Source organism: Sturnira hondurensis, unplaced genomic scaffold (genome assembly GCF_014824575.4).
Source record: "Sturnira hondurensis isolate 20B ecotype Veracruz unplaced genomic scaffold, ASM1482457v3 Scaffold0011512, whole genome shotgun sequence".
Taxonomy (NCBI): domain Eukaryota; kingdom Metazoa; phylum Chordata; class Mammalia; order Chiroptera; family Phyllostomidae; genus Sturnira; species Sturnira hondurensis.
Window position 1 is genome coordinate 1,585,652 of NW_028084143.1, and position 24,738 is coordinate 1,610,389.

Below are 24,738 nucleotides of genomic sequence, written 5' to 3' on the forward strand. Positions count from 1 at the left end.
CCATCTGGATAAAGTGCCCATAGATTCAATTGCTGTCATTGCTTCCTGGGCTTAGTAGTGACAGGCAGCCCGCATGCTGTTGTCTTTCCTGACGCTGTCATCGCCTCAGAAAGAGCTAAGGATTAAGTGACCCTGATTATGTTCTTGCTGCCGTGGGTGGGACCGAGGACTCGGGGGCTGATGCATTGCAGCGGCACAGACTGGTTCCCATTGGTCAACGCCGAGCGCAAGGCCCTCAAACAGATGTTTCATGCAGATCTGTTGACAAAGATAATGCCCAGAATGGTTTCATGCCTTAAAACTAATCTGGAGAATATGGCAGAAATCATGAAAGCTAAGCTTGCCTTTCAGGGAGCTGTTATATACGTCTCCTTACAGCAATGGTATTGTGGATTTTACAGGAGATTTCTGATATATCAAAACAAAGTCCATGTCAATGAACGTTTCATTCTTTAGGGCTGCAAATGGTTAACTCCTTTTGATCCAAGACATTTTCTGAGATACCCGGACGTGAGTCAAATACTTTCCAGCCTCAACATATGTTTCATCTTAATGGCCGAGTTTGGTTATTTAGTGATTGTTTGTATATAAAGAGAAGGATGATGAATCATATGATCAGAATGTGTTTCCAAAGCTCTTTAAAACACTCTGCCACACGGGGATCTGTAAACACAGGCCCTACCACCGCAGCCCGTCTATCGGGCCCTGAGTTGGACTCGGAACAGAGGTCATCAGGACAGATTTTAAAGCCCTGGCTTGTCGAGAGAACGCCAGTTTAACAGGGAACTTGCTAACCACGGCCAATAAAGCCCAGACTGAAATCCCCTTCCCTTTCACACAACATTGTTGGACTTAATTCATTGAAGGAGTAGTTACAGAACACCTACTATGTGCATGGCCCACGGAGTCACAGAGACGGGAAATGAGCAAGCCCGGACATGGAGGTAAGTATGGTCTATCCCACTCCTGGGCGGGCGGAACTGACTGATGGCCGCCGAGCAAGTTTACTTTCCCAAGACGAATGCTACACGGCGTGTCCTACCCTGCATGTCCATCTCAAACCTCACCTCTCATCCCTCCGGAGGCAGAATCTAACTCCCTCCCTTTGACCACGGGTGGGTGCGGATGGGAATGAGGGAAGGAGGGGAGGACAGAGCCCGAGGAAACCCCAAGATACTCGGTGTATGAAACAGTGGCCGAGGGAGAGAGGCTACCAGGCAAGATGGAGGCTGGGGAAGTGCCGTCATAGGGCAGCCTCCGGGAACACGGGGCTATTTAAATCTTAGCTCATTAAGATGAAAGAGCCCTGTTTCATTAACCACATGTGCCTATGGGACATCTCCGTCAGCACAGAATTTGTGGGACAGCGCTGGCCTGGGTGGCATTTCTCCTCACTCCTCAGTCAGCAGCGCGCCTGCCTCACTGGCTTTGCAGAGGGGACGTGAGCTGGCCCTGTGAGAGCCAGAGGCAGGGGCGAGTTAGGAGGCTGGAGACAGCCGTGTCCTCTGTCCTAGGGAGGTTTGGCGCCCGGGAACAGGAACCAAGGCAGGTTTCAAGGCAGCCCAGGCTGGGAAGAGGCTGGGCATCGTTACAGTAGCTGGCGATTCACTTAGCGGCTCCTGAGTATTAAGGTGGCTGCATTACGTCGGAGAGCTGGCTGCAGACTCAAGAAAACCAAGGCCCACTTACAAAGGCCTGAAAGAAAAACCAGAGCACTAGAAAGGGAAGGAGGTGGGGGTGGGGGCGGGGGCTCCAGGGGAGAGGACTGTAAGTGCCCCGGCCACACGGTGGGGACATGTGCTCACCAAAGCTCCAGGAGTCTTGTAGCGAAGGTTTAAAGTGATGGGACAACTGGTGAACAAATGAGCCGTTACATGAACCGATGGCTCCTTCGTATCAGACTGAACAAAGGCCAGCCCAAGGATGGACACTCTCAGGTATGAACAGTAGAAGCTACAAGAACTCGAAATAAAACCCAACAGTTTGAGACAGAATGAGCTTTGCAGAGCCTTCACGGCGTCCAGATGAGATTCCCTGCCTCTTCCTTTCCTGGTGCCCACAGCTCTCACCACCCGGAATCCCGACCCTGATCTTTTACGCAAAGGGGACTCCTCGCTCTGATGCTTCACACAAGCTGACGGCAGGCTTTCAGCGGGCTGGGTTTTGCATCAGGAACTGCCCTCTGCCCTCCCCACCAAGGGGACTACACATTTTCTCCAACTTGGCTCCTTCAAAGAGACTGGTTGAGGCTGGACATCCTCATGCACCATCCACAGGCAGGCTGCCCAAAGGTGCCCCCCACCCCCAACACGTTATAGGATGCTCAACTCAGGACCACAACAGAATCAATTCTTCGTGAGACTGAATAAAGAAACCCAGAGCTTGCTCTGGGAGCCCACACTGAGAAATGCACGGACACCCCGAGTCAGACCTGCAGCTGGGGCCGGGCCTTGGAAGGGAGGCGGCTGAGTCAGGAAGCATGTCCCTGCTCCGCTGGACGTCAGGACACCTCCCTGCACAAGAACCTCCCACGAAGAGGTCCCCCGTTGTCCCCTTTCCACCGAGGAAGCCACAGTGCTTTCCGGCTTCATGGGGATGTATGCTGCTTATATCAAGCCCTCCCGGGCCAGAAAGACCAGTGCCCAACTCATCCAAGAATAGGAAACAGAAAGGAACCCTTTGCGTCGATGATCAAGTCTAAAGTTAGAGAGCACTTTTTTGCAGTTAAAAGCAGGAGAGAGACCACGCCTCTTCTTCAAAGCGCTGGCACTTGCCGGAAGCATGATTTTCAGACTTCCAAAAGGTCCCTGAAATTGTTCCTCTCAACAAAGCCTACAGACCCGCCGGCCGACGGTTTACTTTTATCCTCTGGTTCTGGAAGTAGACATGGTGTCTCTTTAGACAAATGGATAAGGGGCCACTTCTTCACTTGTGAAATTCAGGACAACCTTACCTGTCCTGAATGAAGCCCAAGGCTCCTAGGACATCGGGGACCTGCCAGAAACACCAGGCCTGACCTCCTCGAAGTCCCAGCACCGGCTGCCCCGGGCGCTCTGGTTTGATTCCTTTTCCCTGGGCACCCCTACATGGGAGCGTGGGGGCGGGGGAGGAGAGCAATGCACGTTGCATGGAAGGAGTGCTTCAGTCACGTTCTCCCTGTGTAACGGGGCTCAGAGACCTAGGTGCCCTCTTCCACGTTGAACTGCGATGTATGTGTGTAACACCAGTGTGCGACACGCATATTTAGAACGCTCCCAGGGGGAAGAACATGTGCCATCCCAGGCTCATCCCAGCGTGTCAGATGCCATGGCAATGGCCTCAGACCACCTTTCTGGGGAGGGCAACAACTCACATTCTCAGGGGCCGCTGGATGTCCTCCGCAGCTGCTGAAACCCAGGCTAGCGCCCAGTGGCAGCCGCTACAATCGGTCACGTTGTCAGGAGCCCGGAATTCCCCGTGCTGGTCCCCAAACTGGGGAGTACCCAGGAGACACAGGCTCTGTTCCCCTCACCCCCTGCCCCGCCCTCCGTCCCCTCCCACCACAGCCAATCAGGCTCCTAGAGGAAGGGCAGGGGCCAGGACCTGCTGAAGCACAGATCTCAGCACGAACAAGTCGGCGTCCACTTTCGGGCCTTACTTGTAGTTCTTCTCCCAGAACTTCACTGGGCGGACGTACGAGGTGATGAAAATGACGCTCCCGAGAAACGGGCTCAAGGGCGTGGAAAAGGTGGCCGTGGCCATTGTCTGAAAGAAAAGCAGGGCGGAATCTGGGGGTTCCGAGTTAAGGCACAACGTTTTCCCCTTGTTTTATTTCTAAATACCATCGAAGACTTTGACTAGCTTACACCAAAGCCATTTTCTCACCAAGCAAAGAGAGAAGGGCATGACCCTGCTCTCTCTCCACACACATACTCGGGGCTCTAAACCTTTTTCAGGCAAATCCTGCAAGGTCTTATTACACCACCATGGTATCAAATGATTCTCATAAAACTCCCAGCGACCTCAGTGTGATTCGTGGCAAAGGTGTAGTATGTCAAATTTGAAAACAACGACTTCTTTTCAGTAAGATACCCTCAGCTGAACAAATCACATAGTGGTACTGAGGACTAAAGTACTGAGTAGCTTTATAAATAAATACAGTTAACTTGTACTTTTTAACATACTAGCACTGCTCGGGAAGGCAGCAGCTGTGTGGCAGCCTTCCCCGCTATTCAAAAACATGTATTTTTTTCTTATCAATTGAATGCAAATGGCTCTAGTCACGTCTAGGTTATAAGCTAAAAATATAACATGTTGAATCACAGCCTTCAGCGGCTCCGGTCGAGTCTCCGTACTCCGGTTGCCTCGCGTGCCTCGCTTCCATGCACCCTGGCGGACCAGAAATGACACTCTTCAACATTCAAAACAGCCCGGCTAGAATGTTTGCCTTAAAGCCCCTGGTCTCTGGAAATCTAGGAGGTGCCAGGAGGGCTGGTCCCTCTGCGTCGCATTTCCAAGCTGGACATAGAAGGGACTCAGGCTCCAAAGTGCCTGTCCCCCCACACCAGTGGCTTGGCTCATGGGAGGTGCTGGGCAGAGGTGGAGGTGGGACCACCAAGTCCACGTACGTGGAAGCACAGAGAAGGGAGGGCGCCCGCGCTGCCCGCGGACACTCGCCCACACTTTCTCACAGGGTTAAGCTCAGATTTTTCCTTCCGGAGTAACCCCATCTTTACATTTTCCTTCGAATCGACACCTTCGGGGGTGAAATGACATCTCCTTCATTGAAAAGCCATTCTGGCCTTGAATTTGGGGGGGTACCAAATATCTATTGTGCTACAGTGTAAATCCAATGCCTTTGACTTTTGACCTCGGTTCAAATGGAGAACTTCGGAACAATATGATACTGTGATGTCTATTATCACCCATCAGTTTCCTGTTCACCTGAAAGCTGAAAATATCTGAATACCCGGGTCTCAAAACACTCCCAATAAACGAGGCCCCTTAGGTAAGTGCATGGGGGCTGTCACTGAGGGAAGGTGCTGAAAAAATGGGGGAAGGCAAGGTGGGATGGCAGAGGGGCTCCCTAGTGGGAGACGGGGAGAGGGGCGGGGAGCAGGGGCACCTCACTCAAGGCGCTGGGTGACAGAGGCGATGGCTGCAGGCTTTTAGGAGAACCGGGACAAAGCCAAGTGCAGCAGGGGCGGAGCAGGGCGCTGGAGGGGCTGGGATTGCTCTTCTTTTCAGTTCCCAACATTTCCCCAAAGATTCTGTTTTCCATCTGATAATGCCAGGAACAATGATCCAGAAATTAAGGAGTCGGTAAGGAGAGTAATATCAGGCTATAAATAAAGTTCATTGTGGTAGGAAAGGAAAGGAAACTGAATAGGTCAGAGGCAGGGCAGAAACGACTAGATGGCCTGTGAGGTCATTTTATTCGGGGATGACCAATAAAGAAACAGAGCCCACCAGGGCGCATACCTAAGACTGTGCCCATTACAGTTAAGGCAGGGCCAAGAAACGGGGACCTGAGACAGTGGGCACTCTCGGCCCCTTTATTCCCTACAGAGCCTGCCAAGAGGTGACCTGACAGGTCAGAGGTAACACCCACCATCAGTAGGAGCTCACAGGGAGCAGAAAGCCAACATCCCAACACACACACATCTAACATAATCTAGCTGAGCCTGCCTCGTTATCAGAAGGCAATGGTCTTGCCTGGTCTCTGCACTTAACCAAGAGGGTGAACATTCTCGTCTTTCCCTGGGGGTCACAAGCTCGGAAACTGACAGACGGAGCAACCGACGGAGGGAGAAAACGTGCTGCAACCAGAAAAGCAATTTACTAAACAGCGCCCTGCTGGCCTGAGAGCCAACTCCATTCCAGAATGGAGCAAATTAATCCCCTCTCAACACCAGGATGGAGCCTACAGCTTCTTAATAGAGTGATAAAATAATTAACATTTCAAAATTACTTGAGTCCAGGGCTGGCTGGTGTTTAGGAACCTGTTAGCTTGTTCTTTCTTGGTGGCCCATATACCGTTTCCTAAGGCGTTTGTCCCGTTACACCCTGCTCTGCTCGAGGCTGGACGTCCCACAGCGAGGTCCACCCTTACGAGGAACCAAGGGTGGGAGAGAGCCCTCAGATGTCCAAGGGGAGGGGAGCTGAGTGCGGTCACATGACCGCAGTAGTGGGCTGCAGGGTCCCTCTGAAGGGAGGAGGGGGGAGTCAGGGAAGAGAGAGTTTTGGGCACAAAGCTACTGAGTGTCCCAAAGCAGAACTACCGCCCGCTGTGACGGTGTTTAAAGTTAACACACACGCTGGCATCTGAGATACTCACCAACGCTGCTTTTATTCTTTAGGAAGTATGGAATGCCGGACGCGAGGAGCTTGTGTGAGGACGCTCAGCACACACACAGGACAGACCACTGTGGGAGAGGCACGTCTCCCAGGCCAGTCTTAACTCAGATGTGGAATTATGAGTGGTAATTACCATCACCAAACTCTCCCAACAAGGCCCATGTAGCTGCAGGAGGGGCTACAGATGCACCCAAGACCCAAGTTAGGACAACACCTCAGGGTTTGAGGTCTTAGGGCAACCCCTCCGCTGCAGACTGGCACGCATCTATAACTTTCATTTACTGCACAGCCTTTAAGTTGCAGGCAGGATGCCCCAGACACAGTTCAGAAATGACAAACACCACCCTACTCTCACACCCCGCTGTCTTTGTTTGAAGGGGCTGTTCAAAAAACTGAAGTTACCGGTGTTACAGAAAATGACCGTGGTCGGAGGAAAGGGTGGGGCCGCAGTTTTTATTCGCATTTTCTGCCCGATAACCTTGAAAAACTTTACAAATAACCGTGCGGGTCTAACAATAGGAACATAGAACAACGTGCATTGTGAGGCTGGCTCTTGGTGTGCTAGAAAAAAATAGATATTTTGGAGCATCAAGTTTATTACAAAAATTGGAGAGAATCAAATAGTTTAATAAGCACTAACACAGGAGCAAAGGAGAGCAGGAGAGGGGGAAAAGCCCCCAGGGAAAACCGTCCACTCTGAGGTTTCATGAGGCAGGGCTGAGGGCTGGGCCCGCAGTGAGGGGGGCTTCTCTTCCCAACCCCCAGGGGCCTCCAGGCCGTGCTCCAGGCTCAGCAGATATTCCAGATAAGATGCTTCTGCAGGCCACACAGATGCCAGGTACCCTCCTGACATGAATCCCGTGCCAAGAATGCTGTGGCAGTTTGCACACGTCCATCGTCCACTGGACCGAGTCCTCTCACCTGTGCACGCAGCGTGTGTGTGTCTGGCCGCGCTCTCACCCGCAGCTGTCTGCGTGCCGCCTCGGGCTCGTCTCCTTCAGCAGGTGGTGGGCCTCCCTGGAGCTCAGCACCTTCAGGTTCTGCCCTGAAAATGCTGGGAGCGTGGCTTGATCTTCCCAGCATCTCTGCCTGTGGCCCTGCCTTGGCCATCCACAGTTTTAAAAATTACATTGGCTTGAGAACTGTAGTAACATAAACAATAAAGTATTTGAAAAGTAAATCGAGAGACTATGGAGTAAAAAAATATTGGCTTGACTCTTGTCCTTTTGAGATGCTGCTTGCTAGTGAACAGCCCACAGCACACACATTCTAAGAAAACCTGAAGGCCCTTGGAGCCAGCCCCTGCCAGCCCTGGCTAGGGTCCACCATCAGGCCACGCAGCTTGGAGGCAGTTTTCAGTGGTGGCTCCCTGCTCTGGGCTCCATCACCGCTGCTGGTGGTGGGGCAGTCCCCAGGGCAGGCTGGAGGTTTGGGCAGGGGGTGGGGGTGGTCCTGGACTCCGGGCTGGGTAGGGAAGTGGATGGTGGTCCTTGGCTTCAGACTGGGTGGAGGAATGGCCATCCTTACTTCCATCCTGCTGGGGGAAGGGTCATCCTCGATTCCATACTAGGTGGGAGACAGGACCTTCTTGACTTCGGGTTGGTGGGGCGACTGGCAGACCTATTGGTTTTCTGCCCTGATGGCCGAACCTCTTGGTGTGTGGAAAGGCTGATGTTGGGGCAGGGCCTCGCTCTGACCGTGCGGCCCTCCATCTTGCTTTCCGCAGTGTGTAGGATCAGGAACGGGTCCTACATCTTGTGATATTCTCTTCCCATTACTGATTCTCTTATCTTGTGCCGCTTAAACCCAAGGTTCTTCGTTATTTCTGTTTCCCGGGGGCCTGTGCCACCCCAGGGCAGCTCGCTGAACGGCCCTGGCTCCCTCTCCTGGCCGTGTGGACCCGTGGGTCATGCATTACATCTTCCAGGGTCATTCTCTGGCTGGGGCCAACAGTCGTTTTTTAAAAATGGTTTTTGGCATTCTAAAGTCATAAATATGGTCCACGGGACTACCCATTCAGAATCTGCTGCTTCAGCTCCCCAGAGTCCTCCCCACAAATGGCAGTTTCCCTTCACCATCTAGTGGAGAACGACCCCCAGGGTCCAGGGCACCACCTCTGGGCCGTCCTAAGGCTGGAACTGCAAGATCTCTGAGGCCATACAGGCCCTGGTACCACAGAAGGTGCGCGGTTTATGGTCTGAGAATTCCAAACTGCCAAAGTCTGTTAGTTGGATATTTAGCTCACTGCCCAGAAGGATGTTCTCTGGCCTCAGGGCCCGGAGCACGATTCCTAGCCAGTGACAGTACGGCTGGTCAAAACGTGCCGGGCCAATCTTGTCGTGGCACCGGACCCCTTGCCAGTGGTGCACAGTAGTACGTGACTGCCAGTCTGGCACTCCTCCTTGGCAGAGATGGCTGCAGAGTCACTAGACATGGTGACTTCAAAATAACCACAAAAAGACAATGAAGAAAAATGAAAAAAACAAAATAAAAATAACAACATAAATAAAAAGAAAGAAATTTAGAAAAAAAACCAAAACACACAGAAAATGAAAAGATAAAAACAAAATAAAAGTACATATAAGAAAAATTTTAAAGGAAACTAAAAAAAAAATGAAGAAGAAAGAAAAAAATGAAAAAGAAAACAGGCGAACGTGTCCAAGTCCAACAGGTCACCACGGGCAGTGTCCTGGGCTCTAAGGGACAAAACCCGAAGCCCCGCTGGGAGCATACAGGGGAGTGGTTTGTCTTTCTGTCCGAATGGCGCCTCAGGGGGTCAGAGCGGAAACGGATGGATCCAGCTGAGAATAAACTTCAGTGGCTTTCTCAATATTTGGTCTCCTGACAGTTTTACTCTGGAAAAAAAATAAAAGGATCCTCCAAGCTTTCCATTTATTTTTAAATAAATAAATCTGGGGGAAAGCATTACAAATGTTTTTTTTAAACTCTAGAGTACGGGATCACTTCATGAGGACCCCAGCTATGTTTCCCCGCCTGTACACCGAGTTCGGATCCCAGAGACTCCCTACAAACATGTGCACAACAGAAAGCGGAGCAAACCTTAGAACTAGCCACCAGCACCCAGGACGGAGTGGAGAGACTAGGACCGGGGTCACTCACATTGGGGGACACGAGTCACCAGGGAGGCTTGTGGAGTTGGGCATCCCAGGATCCAACCCCTGAAATGCGATGTTAAAAGTGTGTGCTGGGCTCAAGGGTGTGCCTAGTTAGCAAACTCCCCCAGGGGTTTCCAGTGCAAGTGGCCCCTGCACCACATCCTGGGAAATAAAAGTTTAGAAAGTATTACACATCAGAGGGAAGGAAAACCTTTGAGGGCAAATTTAGGCCTGAGTCCAGGACATTTTTGTTTGATCTCTCCTTTCAAGAAGCATATTTTATTCCTCTCCCTCTCCTTCCTCTTCTCCCTACCAACCCACACACACTGTCTTCTCCCTCCCCCGCAAAACACACGCGTGTGTGTTCTCTCTCTGTCTCTCCCCACTGCACACTTTAATGCATCAAAGTGATCTTTCCAACGAGCGGCTCAAATTTGTTTGGAAGTACATTAAAACGAATTCTCAAGATGAAAACACTTAAAAACATGCAAGGAAACCAAATGAAACTACAAATAATAAAACTAGGTTCTTTGGCTAATAGCAACTGCAAAACAAAACCACAAATTATTTCCTTAGTCTTCCAAGTGTTGGGGCAATTCTGTATGCACTGAATGCTGGGGTTTTGGATATTATTAAGGACCTAAAACTAAACTATACCATAATACAACCTCATCTAATCTACAATGATACATCAAATACATCACCTCCATCCACAATGTTTAAATACAGCAAGTAATGTTGTACAAATCAACGGAATCACTTAAACAGTAATTTTCCACTTGAAAGACAGGATATCTTAATGCAGACCTGGGCATGGGAAATGGAAGAATCAGAAAAGATAAAGTGACTCCTGAATATGCATTAAGAAGCTGGAGGAGTTTAAAATTAGGCAGCAGCTTTTAAGGCTAAGTGTCCCACCGGGAATCCGGAGTGCCTGCCCCACCCCCATTAAAACGGACGGTAAAGGCTTCAAGTCCTTCACTGCAGGGCCACTGAAAGGCCTGCAGCTGCGAACTGCGGATGGGAACGGCAGCGGGAAGGATACGAGGGATGGCGAAGAGCTGAGCAAACACGTGAAACGAGGAGCCCCAAGCCATCTGCCACGGAGCCACGTACGCCAGGACGAACCGCACCTTCTGCAGCAGGTCCTCAAGCTGAAAGCAGAGGGAGAGAAAGATTCATCAGGGGCGCCAACCGCAGCGCAGGGGCGCCAACGTCCTTAACGCACCCACGCGCCGTCCAGGTAGGAGGCACAAGGAAACTGCGGCAGGCTGCTTGCTCTCACCTGGCTTTGTCCTCCACGCAAGGCACCTGCGTAAGGATATTGGAAAATGCACACAGGGTGGTCAGAAGAAACCTAGCATTACTCCATCTCACCAGGCTGATTATTGTTCCAGCCCACAGATGGACACTATGGCTCTCGCTGCCTTTCTTAGAGAAACACGTGCAGCTCGGTCTTCCCGCTTGCACACGGGGTCGTGTAGAGGGAGATTCATGCACACACTTGTCATCGCTGACACTGCTCAGGTTTCTGTGTAGCAGGTTCATCTTAGGTCTTCAGCTGCTCTTGTCGGGAAAATAGCTCCAAAGCACTGAATTACAAGGCACAGGTACTTTAGACACCGACATAGGATGTGGAAATTGTCGCATGTGCCAGACAAGCCAGCACAGGAAAACCTAAGTTTGGGGGAGAAGCAGGGCTGGAGAGAAGAGACCTCCTGCACACTAAGGATGAACTCGGGGGTGGAGTACTCAGTGGTCTGGGCTGGAGATGCAGAGTACGAACGCGTGGGGATGGATGGAGAGCGACCGACCGCCCTGGCTGAGGCCCTCTGCCTCGCTCGCAGTGCGAACTAACGGATGAGTACCAGATGCCCAAGTAACTGCTGTCACTTCCACACGGTGTCAGTATGTCCACTACCAGGACGTTCCCCAAACCCCATGACACTCCCCACTCAAACAGCATGTTCCCGGACTGGGTGTTCCTAGGCTGTACAAGACAAAAAAACACACTCATCAAGGCCATGATGTCAAAAGAGGGAGAAAACTCACAATTCTTTTTTAAAAATCCTCATTTGAGGGTATATTTACTTATTTTAGAGAGGAAGGGCAAGAGAGAGAGACAGACAGACAGACAGACGGACATCGATGTGAGACAGAAACATCGATCGGTTGCCTCCCGTATGTGCTCTGACCAGGGATCAAACCTGCAACCTCTTGGTGTAGGGATGACGCTCCAACTGACTGAGTCACCCGACCAGGGCAAAAAATCAAAATTCTTAATTAGGCACATTAGCTGTTGCACAGACCAGAGGAGACCACAGTGAAAAGAAGGCAAAGGTTGTGAAACAGGACCATCAGGGAAAGAATCGGAGTAACTCAGGCCTCCAGTGAAAGGCCTACCTTGTGACGTTGGAACCAAAACATGAGGTCCCTCTGAATCGCTCCGTGAAAGCCTAAAGAGCTACACAAGTTCAACTGCAATCCTCTCCTCCTCTCCAAGTCCTCCTCCTGCTTTTCCTGTCCCACCACAGTCTCACAAACAGCCTGGTTTTAGAGAAAAACGCCACAGTAGAATTAAACATGGTTGGGCAGGCCACAGCGGATGAGCCAAAGACAGGTTCCGTCAGGGGCAGAGCCAACACGGGATTCTCAGCAGCTGCAGGCACGTGGCTGTGTATGACCCGGGACTGTCGCTGTGCCCACCAGGGGTGCAGCCACTGCCCTGGCGATGGGGAATGACAGGGGCAGAGAGACTGGGCGAGGAGCACGGCAGAGAGAGAGGGGCAGGGGGAGGGACAAAGACACGGAGAAAGGGAGGACAAGGGGAGCGTATAAAGGGAAAAATGGAGGAGGGAGGCGACAGAACTGGACTTGAGAACTGGGGCGGAATATGAATTCTGGGAAAGAAACCTGGATGTGTGTTTTTGCCAACGACTTTCACTTCCTCTCCTCTGCACCCACCAGGGGGCGGACCTCCCAGAGCTTCGGAAAGGCCACCTCAGTTCCAATCGTGGGTTGGGTGGGCCTCCGGCACCCACCTTGAATGGGACGTCCAGCTCCCAGTGCCTGGAGACGCTGACACACAGAGAACCCGGTTCACTCAGCTACGCTCTGTCAGCCTGACGTCACCTCTCGTAGGCTCACGTGGAAAAAAAACAGCAACGTGGTTTCTACCAGTCCACAGGGCCTTGCACAGACCGGGAGATGACAGTTTGAACACAGACTCAAATGCCCGGCTCCTTCTGTCAATAGATTTCTTCTGAAGGCCAACACCATTTCCCTCCAATCCCACCGCTGACCCAACCCGAGGAGGAGCATGCTAGGAGCAGAGGAGAAGCCATTTAAACACTGGACTCCAGAGTACCCCAAACACAAAGCCCCTAGGAAACGGCGGTGGGCTCTCCTGCGTTACCTTGCTCATTTATGTCTAACCAAACTCCATGAGATGAAATACCTCTGCATTTGAAGGCTTCCGATCGCTCCGCTAAGAACTCGTAGTCGATTTATGAAGGATTAGCCTGTGACTCCTGCTCCGGTGAGAACCGGAGGCGCAGACGAGACAACTGTATGTGACGGGTGACCCTTCTAATGCCCTAAGCATGAACCGTGGGTGGTGGACAGTTACTCCTGTTGGGTTTTCAGTGTCTGGCTACATCCTGCGAGGTTTCGATTCCGCCTCCTGAAAAAGCTGGCAAGTAGGTCAGGCATAGCAACCACCCTCATGCAGGCAGCCCCGGGGAAAGCCTCATCTGCACGTTTAAAGCTCCACCAAGTTCATCTGGGCTGCATTGTGATTAAACGACTCATCACAATCACTCTTTGCTAAGCACAAAACTCGCATTTACACATAAGCAAAGCCAGTCATCAGAGACGGGCTTTCTCCGGCTCAAATGGCAGCCAAGGCCACAGGTGTCTTTGCTCTTCTTCCATGTGTCTCTAGGTCTTGTTTATTTTCACAGACACTGGGAAGAATAAAACGTAAGCTTTGGGAAAGATTTCCAATAGGCAGCTCAACAAGCAGACTCTGCTGCTCTCAGCCATGGAAGGAGGCTGCTCCCCCGAATGCCAGCTCTTCTGTATCTGTGGCTCCCCCAAGACAGAGTCATTGGGGGCTTCTCTGCAATGCCCACTGGGAGGCGCATGTGCCGTGGGCACGTCAGGCGCCAGCACAGTGCAACAGCAAGGAGCGCGGGCCATAGGTCACGCTGCCCGGGTTCGAAACCCAGCTCCCACCCTTCCTGGGATGGCGTAGCACCTCCTCACAGAGCCACCAGAGGATCAAATGACCTCACATGCGTCAGGACGCAGAGCAGTGCCTGGCCCCTGTCAGTGCAACGTGAGAATGTGACAAGTGAGTATCAGGACAAGTCTTATTCTGAGGATGCACTTGGCTCACAATCAGGAAAGGCTGACGCCCCCTCTGAACAGCGGGGACTCACCAAGTCCAGGTCCTCCCGTTCTTCAGAGGAGGGAGGCGGGCACGGAGAGGGGCAGAGAGGCCACAGGAGCTGCTTGGGACAGATGGGGAGTCACTGGCTCTTGTGAAACGAGAGACCAAGTCCTTTGGGAAAGTCTCCATCTGGTGGCTTTTCTGCCTCCAGCCCTCAGCACATGGCCCGGGGCCTGGGAGTCTTCATGAAGGACAGCGGCAGGAATACCTGTCTGGGAGAGGGGTCCTCCCCAGGCCTTCCTGCTGACAGCCAAGGGGCAGCAGGGTCACAAGGGTGGGCGTCACACACGGGGGCTGCGGCCACCATCAGGGACCTCTTCTCCAGCTGCCCAGTGGTGAAGGGCTTGCTCCGTCCTGGAATGCGCTTTCCAGTACAAACCCCCATTAATAAAAGACGATGCAGCCCTATCAGCCTGGACACACTCATGTGGGTCCCAGAAAGACAGGCCACCGGGTTACCTGTGCCTCCTGAACACGCAGCTCCACACACACCGACACGGTTTACGTGTGTTATTCCTCAATGTGTGGCCACGTTAGAAAGACTAACTTCCTACTTTCCCTTCCTACTTCATCCTTGTCTTCCCGGGTGCACCCAAGCGAAAGAAGGAAAAATCTGGAACGTTGAAAAGGAACCTCTGAGCACAAAAAGAAACCTGAACACCGTTATTAATTAGAAGCGTGTATGAAGATGCACTTTAGGCCTCATGTTGGGCCGCTGTGTATAAAATAATAAAGCATGTAAGGTAAGATTTAATAAAACCAAGACACCAGCACCTTTCTTAGTCAGCCCTGCCAATGCAACGGAACATCCTGTTGACGTATTTTAAACGGAAATCCCATTAGATCATCCACGATCCTGCAGGAAGACAGTTTGAGGCTTTCGCAAAGCTTCTCTCATTCCTCACATTCTGTTTCAAGACCTTAAACCTCAGCCCCCTCAAAGCACAGTGAGTGTCAGTCACCCAAGTGTGACTGTTAGAGAAAACAAAGTCACTTGGGTCTCTTTGCTAAAAAAACCAACAACAAAAAAACCCACACACTCAGTTAAAAAACACCCCCAAACTACAAGCAGAGCACAGAAGTCACAGCGTAGCAATTCTGGCTGTTTCCGAAGAAAAACACCACGAGTGCTCTCATTTTAAATGACCTGTTTTGGAAACACCCTCTCAATGAGGCACAGACACGCCACTACATTTGTGCCACAGACAGGGAACTCAATCTGCATACATCCACAACTGTTTTAAGAGTGTCACCAAATCAAGGGGACCCGACACATCTCCTCGCTCACACACTGGTGTGTGCTGTCCTTCCTTTGGGCCGCCCCCCCCCTTGGTGAAGAAACTCACCACTCACTGACTGTCCCTGAGCTGGGCCTTGTCTGGGGAGCTGCACATGCACCACCCACCGGATCAAAGTGGGGCTTCCTCCCAGTCCCAGGCACTGCCTCTCCTCCCACCCCCGCTTGACCAGCCCCCAGATTAGTTCCATCACTTGCCTTTTTTTTTTTTGCACTTTGTTGTCAGATTCAGCTAGCTGCCTTCTCAAGAAAGAATGCGCTTCTAAAAAGTCTACCCCAAATTTGTCATCAGCGAGGCTTGACCTTGAAGGAACCCGTGAGGCGGAAAGGAGCCATAGAGACTGGCGGACAAAATAAAAGCAAACTGAATTCCACATCGGAGACGCTGAGAAGCCGGGGTCTCTGGAGCAGCTGGGAGGTGGGCAGAAAGGATGGGAAGACACTCGGAGGTTCAAGGGCAAACGGGGTAACGGACTCGGCAGGGGGAGAGCCAGCAGCGAAAGAAGTGGGAAGAACTATCAGGGGTTTTGTGGCAACGATGGTCATGTGGGGAGCAGAAACATGTTCGAGAAGGAATGGGTCAAAACGGATTCATTGTGAAGGACCAGAAACACAATATTCAAATTCCAAATGTTAGAAGAGAAAAGGAGATCAAAGAAAATCCATTCCATTCAATAAAAGCCAGGAAAAAGTGGTGGGGTGGAGGAAACAAAGAAAAGTCACTAAATATAGCACAGAAAATATTGTGATAGAACAAAACATCAGTAATCACAATAAATAGAAACAGATAAAATGCCTACTAAAGTATACAGTCCGTATTAAAAAGAAAAACCTTGTTTCATAGATGCTTTATAAGAAATATTAAAATGACAGAAGGTTTTAGAGAAGATAATAAAATAAAGAGATACCAGGTGAATCCTGATTGAAAGAAAGCTTGCTTAACTCTATTAACATTAGACAAAATAGACTTTTACTCTAAAAAATAATAAAAATCAGTACACAATGGTACAAGGGAAGAGTCAACAGAGAGATAAAATAATTGGAATGTATATACTTAATCACATACCCTAAGGTATGTAAAATCAAAATGAACAGAATTAGGGTGAGAGGACGGAATCTATAATCCTAGGGAGAGATTTTAAGACATGCATCTCAGAAAACAACAGTTTAATAAAGAAATAGAACCAACAAGTTTTATCTTAGAGATACATATATTAAAACCCTGAAGCTAACTAAGGAGAAAGAAGTTTCAAGCACATGTACATTTACAATATATGACTTACTAAACTACAAAAGGAGTCTTAACTAATGCTAAGAAATGATTCCATGCTAATTGCTTTGCAATTAAATTAGAAGTCAACAGTAAAAAGAAGACAAAATAACAATAGCAATAACAACCACAAAGCTGCACTCAAATATAAAAAAACACAACACTGAACTGAGAATAAAAGATAGTCAAAATTACAAAATATTTAAAAATGAATGACAAAAAAAGCATTGGTATCAATCATAACTTGTGGGACGCAGCTAAAGCAGTTTAAGGGGGAAAATATACAACCTTGAAATGTGCATCTTCGAAAAACTTCACAGTTTATATTGGGAGAGTATTTTTCAATATAAAAAGTGAACAAGAATATTATGAGGAAGAAACAGATGTTCTCATCTATTACTATAAATGAAAAATTTCTCAAATATTTACAAAGTGAATTTATAAATGTATAAAACATATCATGATCAAATTTGTTTCATCTCATAACGTTTTAATATTTAAAAAATGTTAGTGTATTTTAAAAACAAAGAAAGTAGCCCTGGCTAGTGTGGTTTAGTGGGTTGAGCACCAGCCTGTGAACCCAAGGGTCTCCTGTTCTATTCCTGGTCAGGGTATATGCCCGGGTTGTGGGCCAGGTCCCCCGTAGGGGGCGCTCAAGAGACAACCCACTGATATTTCACACACTGATGTTTCTCTCCCTTTTTCCCTCCCTTCTCCTCTCTAAAACACTAAAAAACCTTATGATGCTTAATAAAATCTTTTTGAAAGTGGAAAAAAAAACATATGATGCTTAATTGATGCCAAAAAATGGTGGAAAACAAATTCAATACTCAATGAAAAAAAATCCCTAGCAACACAGTAATAAAAGATTTTTTCTTAAACCCAATGAAGGAAATGCGTGTTACTTTGCACTAAACACTGTATTTAATAATAAAATGTAAAATAATAGGAGAATTTTTTTCAGGCAAGGGGTATCAAACAGGAGGAATCTGATTAACCTACAACAATAAAGTGAAAATAGAACCATGAAGGAGAGTGAAAACTAGGCAAGGAGAAAGCCACCAGGGTGATAGTTTATCATCTCCGGCAGTGCAGTCTGGAAAATTGTAACTAAAAAGAGGAACAGGGCTGACGCAGTGAGGGAGCGCCAGCAGGGGGGAGCTATTTAGGCAAATGAATGGGAGCTAATAACAGAAAATGCAACCAGGGCGGATTTGATTAGCTGACCTTATTCAGCCAGACAATTTCAGACCCCCAGGAGAACATGCCAGAAAATATTAGTTAGGGTCATATTTCATAACTGCTCATTAGTGTATCCATAAATGCAAACGAAGTCCCCATGACACACTGAAATGTTACCATCCACCAAGAGGTGGGAATGCACACGTCCCGAAGGTCTGGCTGAGACGCCCCAAAGTCAGGGATTCAACATAATCAGGCAGTGTTTCAGGTGGCGGTGCAGGTCACTAAGGAAGGAGGGGGCGTGGACGTCAGCAGGGAAGAACCATAGGACGGAAAGGACCGGGGAGAGAGTGTTATGTTTGTTCTCCAAGCATCCTGCCCAAACAGGCCTTGGAATGAAGTGCTGAAAATGATACATTCCTGCCTACACTCTGCCTTCTTTCAACTCCTTAACCCTTTGAGTTCTTTATTTTTGCCTTCATCCAGCTACTCTGTATGTGACACAGGTTCCCCATAATTGTTGGGGCTTTATTTAGCCTTTGCCTGTGGGGAAAAGGCAGCCGCTGGATCCTGTTTCGGGGGGGCTTCCTTCCTCTCAAAGGTCCACCAAAACTCCAAGGGTCGTGAACTCTGCCTTCAGGGAGGAGACTGAGTTCACAAGTCTCCTCTCAAGGCACAGGCTGATTTTACCTGCACTGCATTTTAATAAGAGAAACAAATGATGTGACTGTATGCGGCGATGAGGCAGCTCTTCCTCCATCTTTTTGGAATGGCTTCCCAACCATCCCACCCGCACCCCCCTCCCAGGTATCTGGCTTACCTTCTCTCCCGAGACGGCACACCTGGGCAACGTTTCACACACAGTCTAGTACTCATGCAAATGGACTCCCACGGCCATGTTCCATATAGTGGACACTTTCTGCTTTATGCACCTACACTTTCAAAATGTATAGCTTTGTAATACAAATAGAATAACAGCCTCGCTTCAACAATACCAAATGGTTCAGAATTACCAAGTGAAAGTCCCTGCTTACCCACTTCATTCGGACCTAACTTCTAGTGCCAGCCACAATTAATGGCTGGTTTCTGGAATTTTCCGCAGGCGCACATGTGAAATACAGGTATATGTGTGTGTGTGTGTGCGTGTGCACACTTTTAACTTAAACTGAATTAGCAACATAGACTGTTCTGAAACTTGGCTTTTCTACCTTGAGCCTCAAGGACGTCTTTTCCGTTGGCGCGCACTGCTGCACCTCACATAGAATACTCCTTCATCTCTGCCAGATAGTCCACGGAGTTACTACGGTACCAACAAACACCTGGGTTGCAAAAATTAATTAAAACCATGGCTGAAGGAAATGTCATATACTCATCTAAGACGGGGCTTAGTGCAGGGGCTGGTAACACAGCACACTCCCCTCACCCTGACCCTGACCCTGACCCTGACCCTGATCCCCGGTTGGCCCCATGGCCTGTGCTGGGCCAGCCACAGTGTGGCATCCGCCATCGCAGTCTGATGGTCAGTGATGCAGGAGGAAGCAGCGTCCCAGGTACAGACAACAGGTGCAGGGGCACACCCCCCGGGGCTGCCGTGAGAAGGCGGGGCTTCTGGCCCCCCCCCCCCCTTGCTCCTGTGTGAAGAGTAGGAGCGTGGGAATGAGCCCTGCAGAATCCAGCAAAAGCAAGCAGGAGAGAGAGCACCCGGGACAGAGCCCTGCTGCCGCTGTCTGCTCGGCTGTGGCTGCCTTTCAATGAACACAGCTTTCTTTTCAGTTTTTGTCACCTGCCGTCAAAGCATTCTGACTAACACGCCAAACCGATCACAGTTCATGGCGAATTCAAAAGCAGTTCAGAGGGCTTCTGGTCTGTTCTCTGGGACACACAAGGCTATAAAGAGCATTCCCTCCACTCTTACATGAGAAAAAGGGCAGACACTCTTCAAATTCATGCTTGGTTTCTTCACCCCGCCAGAGGACTAGGCTGTGGAGCAGTGACCTAGGCCACAGCCGAAGGACAGACAGACATCTTCAGGGAGTGAGGGCACAATAAGTAATCGCTCACCTCGGGCAGATGCAACCAGACCCTGGTAGGAAGAGTTTGGCCTGAAGAACTGATGACCTAGTGATAGCCAAGTGTGGCTGGTGGGACCCTGTGAATGAAGCCCCTGGGCCTGTAGGAACTGCAGGTCCCTTCTCCATGAACTCCACTAGGAGCTCACGGAAAAGACTGGAGGGGACCCTGAGAAAAGGTATGAATGGCACAGACCTGGGGGAAGGAAGCAGCCGGCCGGCCACGGGCACAGAACTCTGCCAGGCCCTTTCTCCCGACATCCCACATGCAACACGGTCAGTGTGTGGAGGAAAAGTCAACACACGCTGCTCTCTTCAGGGCACTGGGGACAGCTTCCCGCAGCTGGGGGAAGAGAACGACAACAAGAACGACCCCACTCCCGAGGAATGCGCGGCAGTGCTCGCTGGACCCACAGCTGCAGCCGGAGGGGCAGGAGGACTGAGCAGGACACGTCCATGAGTCAAAGGGACACCGCGAAGGATGAAGGCCAAGGCTGCACTAGAAGACAGAGAAGGTCCTTCCCTTCCACCCTTACCCCCCACCACCAAGCTAACAAGTTTCAAGTAAAAGCGAAAGCAGGTACAGGTGAGGGAGGGGCCAGCAGCAGGAGGGCAGGCTGGGAGACATGCCAGGGGCCTGCAGCGCCGACCTGTAGCTGAGGACCGAGCTGACGCTGCTCCCGAGAACCAGGTCCAACTTGAGCACGGCTTCCCCGCCTGGAGGACTGCAGCCTATGGTGCCCCGCAGGTAACCATAGTAACAACAAAACCACCCCCCACCTGGCCAGCCTCCTACTTATGCACTAAAATTCTAGCTGAAGGGAAAGGCACGCTCAGTTCCAAGCATAAAATCTATTTACTTTATCCTCTGTAGTCCTCTAAAAGATGACCGGCTCTGAACGGAAAAAATGTAAGGCACACAAAGGGCAAGAAAAGAATAGATGCTTCCTAACAGACAAAGCAGCAATCAGAGCAAGACTCAGATACGAAACATATGTGGAACTATGTTAGGGCTCTCGTGGAAAAGAAATACATATGGAAGATTAGATGGCAAATTTCAGCAGGGAGACGGAAACTGTCAAGGAAAAACTCGAGTGGAAAATTAAAAATGGGAAACACAGTGAGAGATACAATACGCTCTCAGTAGGTCATCCCAGTAACACAGTCATGGAGAGAACCAGCGACCTTGAAGACAGGTCAAGAGAAACAACCTACGGTGAAACATAAAGGTAAATCTGAGCAAATTCAGAAAAGAAGCCATTACTGAATAGCCAAAAGCTGCAGAAAATATCCAACTAATGCATGCACAGATGGAGCCTCAGAAAAAGGAGAGAAAAGGGGGAGACCAGAGTAGTATCTGACAAAATAATAACCAGGAAATTTTCAAAATAATGCCAGACATCAAGCCACAGATTCAGGAATATCCGATAACACCCAGGAGAACAAACACCCGGACAAGCAAACGAATGAGTAGACAGACAAGGGACAGCAGGTCCTGCGGAAGGAGGCTCATCATGATCAAATTGCTAGAGACAAAAGTCGGAGAGAAAGTCTCGAGGGCGACCAAAACAGGAAAAGACACATTCCGTACAGAAAAACCAAAGTAAAAATTACAGAAGGCTTTCATCTGCACTGTAAGCCAGACGACAACAGAGTCACATTTTAAAAGTGCTAACGCAGGGGCGGGGCTGTCAACACAGAATTCTACACCCAGCGAATGTACCTTTCAAAAATAAAAAAGAGCAGCCCTTTCTGTAACAAAGAAAACTGTCGGCGCATTGTCGAGGGGCCCTCGCGGGAGGATTATTTAAGGAAGAGCTTCAGGTACAGGAAATAAGACACAGGTTGAAATGTACACAAAGAAATAGAGCGTCGTAAATAGAGTGACAGTAAAATGAAGTCTTTGTTATTTTCCATTGCTCTGAAAGAGCGATTTGGATCTAAAGCAAAATAGTAACAGCATCTCAGGTGTTTGGACCTATGCAAAACTAAAGTCTGTGAGAGTATGCAGAGGGCGGGAGGAAGCAAATTGCTGGAACTCCTTAGGCCACACATGGAGTACGTACTATTATTCAAAGGTCATTCTGATGAACGTTCCTATATTTTAATCTAAGGGCAAAGACTAGAAAAAGAGGCACAAGCAATAAGTTAATAGAAGAAATACAGTGGAACTGAAGAGTAGTTATTAGTTTTCCCTGCCGTTCTTCCCCCACTGCCTCATTCGTGGTTGCCTGTGAAGGCCTCCCAAAGGCTGACTCACAACTTCATGTCACACACGGAAGGCAGTACAGCACCCCGGTAACAGGATGTGCTTTTGAGTTGGACAGACCTGGGGTCTTCTCCCCCAGCTCTGTGTGACCCTAGTGGCTCTAGGGTCTCTCACTGGTTTCATGCCACTGAGACATCTCATCTGCAAAGCGGCTGTGGCCGTGGCCCCTGTTCCGGAATTTGACTGTGCAGATGAAATAAAACAGTGGGTGTCATTTCTCAGCCTCGGACTGGGCACAGAACAAGTGCTCAACAAACACAGGTTATGGTACTTATTGCACTTTGGTGCCGTTCCAGGACCATCTTCTGTCTCCCTCACCTCCTCACTGGAGTGTGTGGTCACTGGCCACCGTCCTTGGGTGCGGATCGCAGGTGTACACTTACCTTCCAGCAGGCAAGTGGTGCAGGCCCTCGCGGCAGATGTGAGTGCAACCGTGTTTTCCAGAGAGTGAAATAATGATGAATGAAAGCTTTGGGTGTTTTCCCAACTCAAGACATGATGTCCCTCCCGGCTACAGTGGGCATGGGTTTAGCGGAACTTTTCTTGTTACTTCCTGATTCTCATTCATACGCTGCGATTTCCCTGATAAGAGAGGTATTTATCCTCTTGCTCCCTGCATATCTGTTTTAAATCCCCACCCAATGGCCAGCATATGTTTATTGAGTTGAGAGAGAAGAAGGAGGGGGGGAGAGAGAGAGAGAGAGAGAAACCTTGATGTGAGAGAAACATCAGTCAGTTGCCTCCTGTATGCTCCCCGACTGGGGATCGAACCCCCAACCTTTTTGTGCACAGGACCATGCTCCAACCAGCTGAGCCACCATCCAGGGCCTCCCTGGACATTTTACACTTATATAGTAACTATCTCAGTCCCATCAACAGTTTTCTGCTACTGAGGCAAAAACACCATGGTACTGACAGCTGAAGGAAAGAAAGAATGGGAACCTTGGTGACCACGAAGACCCTGTTCTGAACATGAGCACCTGGTAAAGGACATTGTTTGGAGTCCACAGGTTCCTTTGTGGCCATCCTGTAAAGCCAGAAGGCCCTGACCAGTAAAGAATGACAACTGCCAGTGGTCGGCCTCACAAGGAAACCGTCGCTGGACTCATGACCAAACTGAGCTCCCTCTTCAGAGGGCATTCCTGGCATTTTAACCAGGGCACTGCTCCTGGTCCCTGAGTCAGCAAGGTTGGCAAAACTCTTCCAGGGAAGAGATTTACAGTTGTCCCCTCCCCGGAGTTCCCCAAAGCCATGCAAGTAGCTTCTCTGTGTCTCGAACACACATCACTGCCCCGTTTCTGCAAAGGTTCGAGAGCAGTGTCTCCTCAGTTTCTGGCCTCATGACAGCCCATCAGCAGTGTCCTGATGGAAAGGACTGCAATATGTGGCTAGTGAGCAGCCTCCTTCAGCGGGAAAGGTGCAGGCTTAAAAAAACGGGGGCCCGTAAAGATCCCCAACACATTGGCGGAGACACGTTTCAGTAAGTGGGTCTTTAAACAGTGTGACTAAATCCATGTACTGAGGGTATACTTTGGCATGGGAATAAAGGGGAACATGAAGAGACAGGGTCCAACTCTTGCATACTACGCTTGATGTCGAGGGTGGGGAGGAAGGGCTGACCCCTACTTTGCAGGGGGAGAGGCAGAAGAGCTGCCAGCATTCACCTCGGCCCACGCCCCCTCCAGGGAGACGAATTACAGGGACTTGCGTGGTTTGATTAAGGAAACTACCTCCCTGGCATGTGGGTGCTGTATGGGGAGGCGGAAAACAAGAAAGCTGTGTGTTGGGCTATAAATCTCCACTCAAGGGCGCTTGGAGCTGCCCAGGGCACCTCGCCGCAGCGACACAACGTGGTGCAGAGTGGCGTCCTGGTCGTGGCCACACATACAGGGCTGCCCCGCGGGATGTGTCTGCTTGTCACCACTGGGTGGATGAATCTACAGCTAGAAGCAGATGGTTTCTACCCATCTCGGTTTTGCAGGAAAAGCCTTGAGGACTCTGGGGTACAGAGCGGCACAGGCCCAGAAGAGCAGCCGGCTCCGCTGGCCACGCGCAAGCTCGCCACTCTGAGTGGGACTACAGGCAGCAGTGAGGCAGCTGAACACGATTTATAGGAAGCCAAGAAATCAAAACACACACCGGGACCATGCAAGGGGGGAACTCTGAGTGCCCCACATGCTGCATTAAAGCCCCCCTCCACCCACGTCCTCCCCTGTCCCAGCACTGAGTCATCCTCTCCCTGAGGTAGTGAAATGTCATCCGGCCACCACATCCAAACTAGGACTTCATTTTTCAAGAGCCAGTTTTTTCATCTCTGACCTCTCGACTGAATTCAATCAATACGTACTGAAGAATCACCGGGAGCCTGCATTTTGCTAGGAATTGCAGGAAGGAGAAAGTAACTAAGCGCGCCCGTGGTTCTGCCACTCGAGGAGTTTCCAGTTCTCTTGGGAACACAGATGCACTGGCCTGTGCTCTCTGTCACTGAGTCTGTGAAATCCTGGTGGCAATGACAAGGGACCGTGTATCCCCAAGAGCCCAGAAGGTGCCCTGTCTTTCTGCAGCAGTGGCTTTCTGCAGCAGTGATGTGTGCAAACTGTTCACTACTCCTGTGCCCAGGCAGACAGGGAATGGGACCTAGTTCAAGTCTGACTGTGAGTGACTTTGGACCATGTTAGAAAGTGATGTCTGCAGGAAGGCAAAAATGGAGCAGCGTGGAAGGTTCGGGAGGCTGGGCGGAGGGCGG

The 24,738-nt window shown here is 50.0% G+C and overlaps 1 protein-coding gene across 1 annotated transcript in view; it reads right to left on the reverse strand.

Moving 5' to 3' along the window:
• The window catches only part of PCNX2 (pecanex 2), a 201,457-nt gene that overhangs the window by 57,335 nt on the left and 119,384 nt on the right, over positions 1–24,738 (reverse strand). The window contains exons 22-23 of the mRNA XM_037060255.1: positions 10,498–10,606; positions 3,638–3,767 (exon numbers count right to left, since the gene is read on the reverse strand). Coding sequence (XP_036916150.1) covers positions 3,638–3,767; positions 10,498–10,606 — 239 coding nt within the window. The remainder of the gene's footprint in view (positions 1–3,637; positions 3,768–10,497; positions 10,607–24,738) is intronic.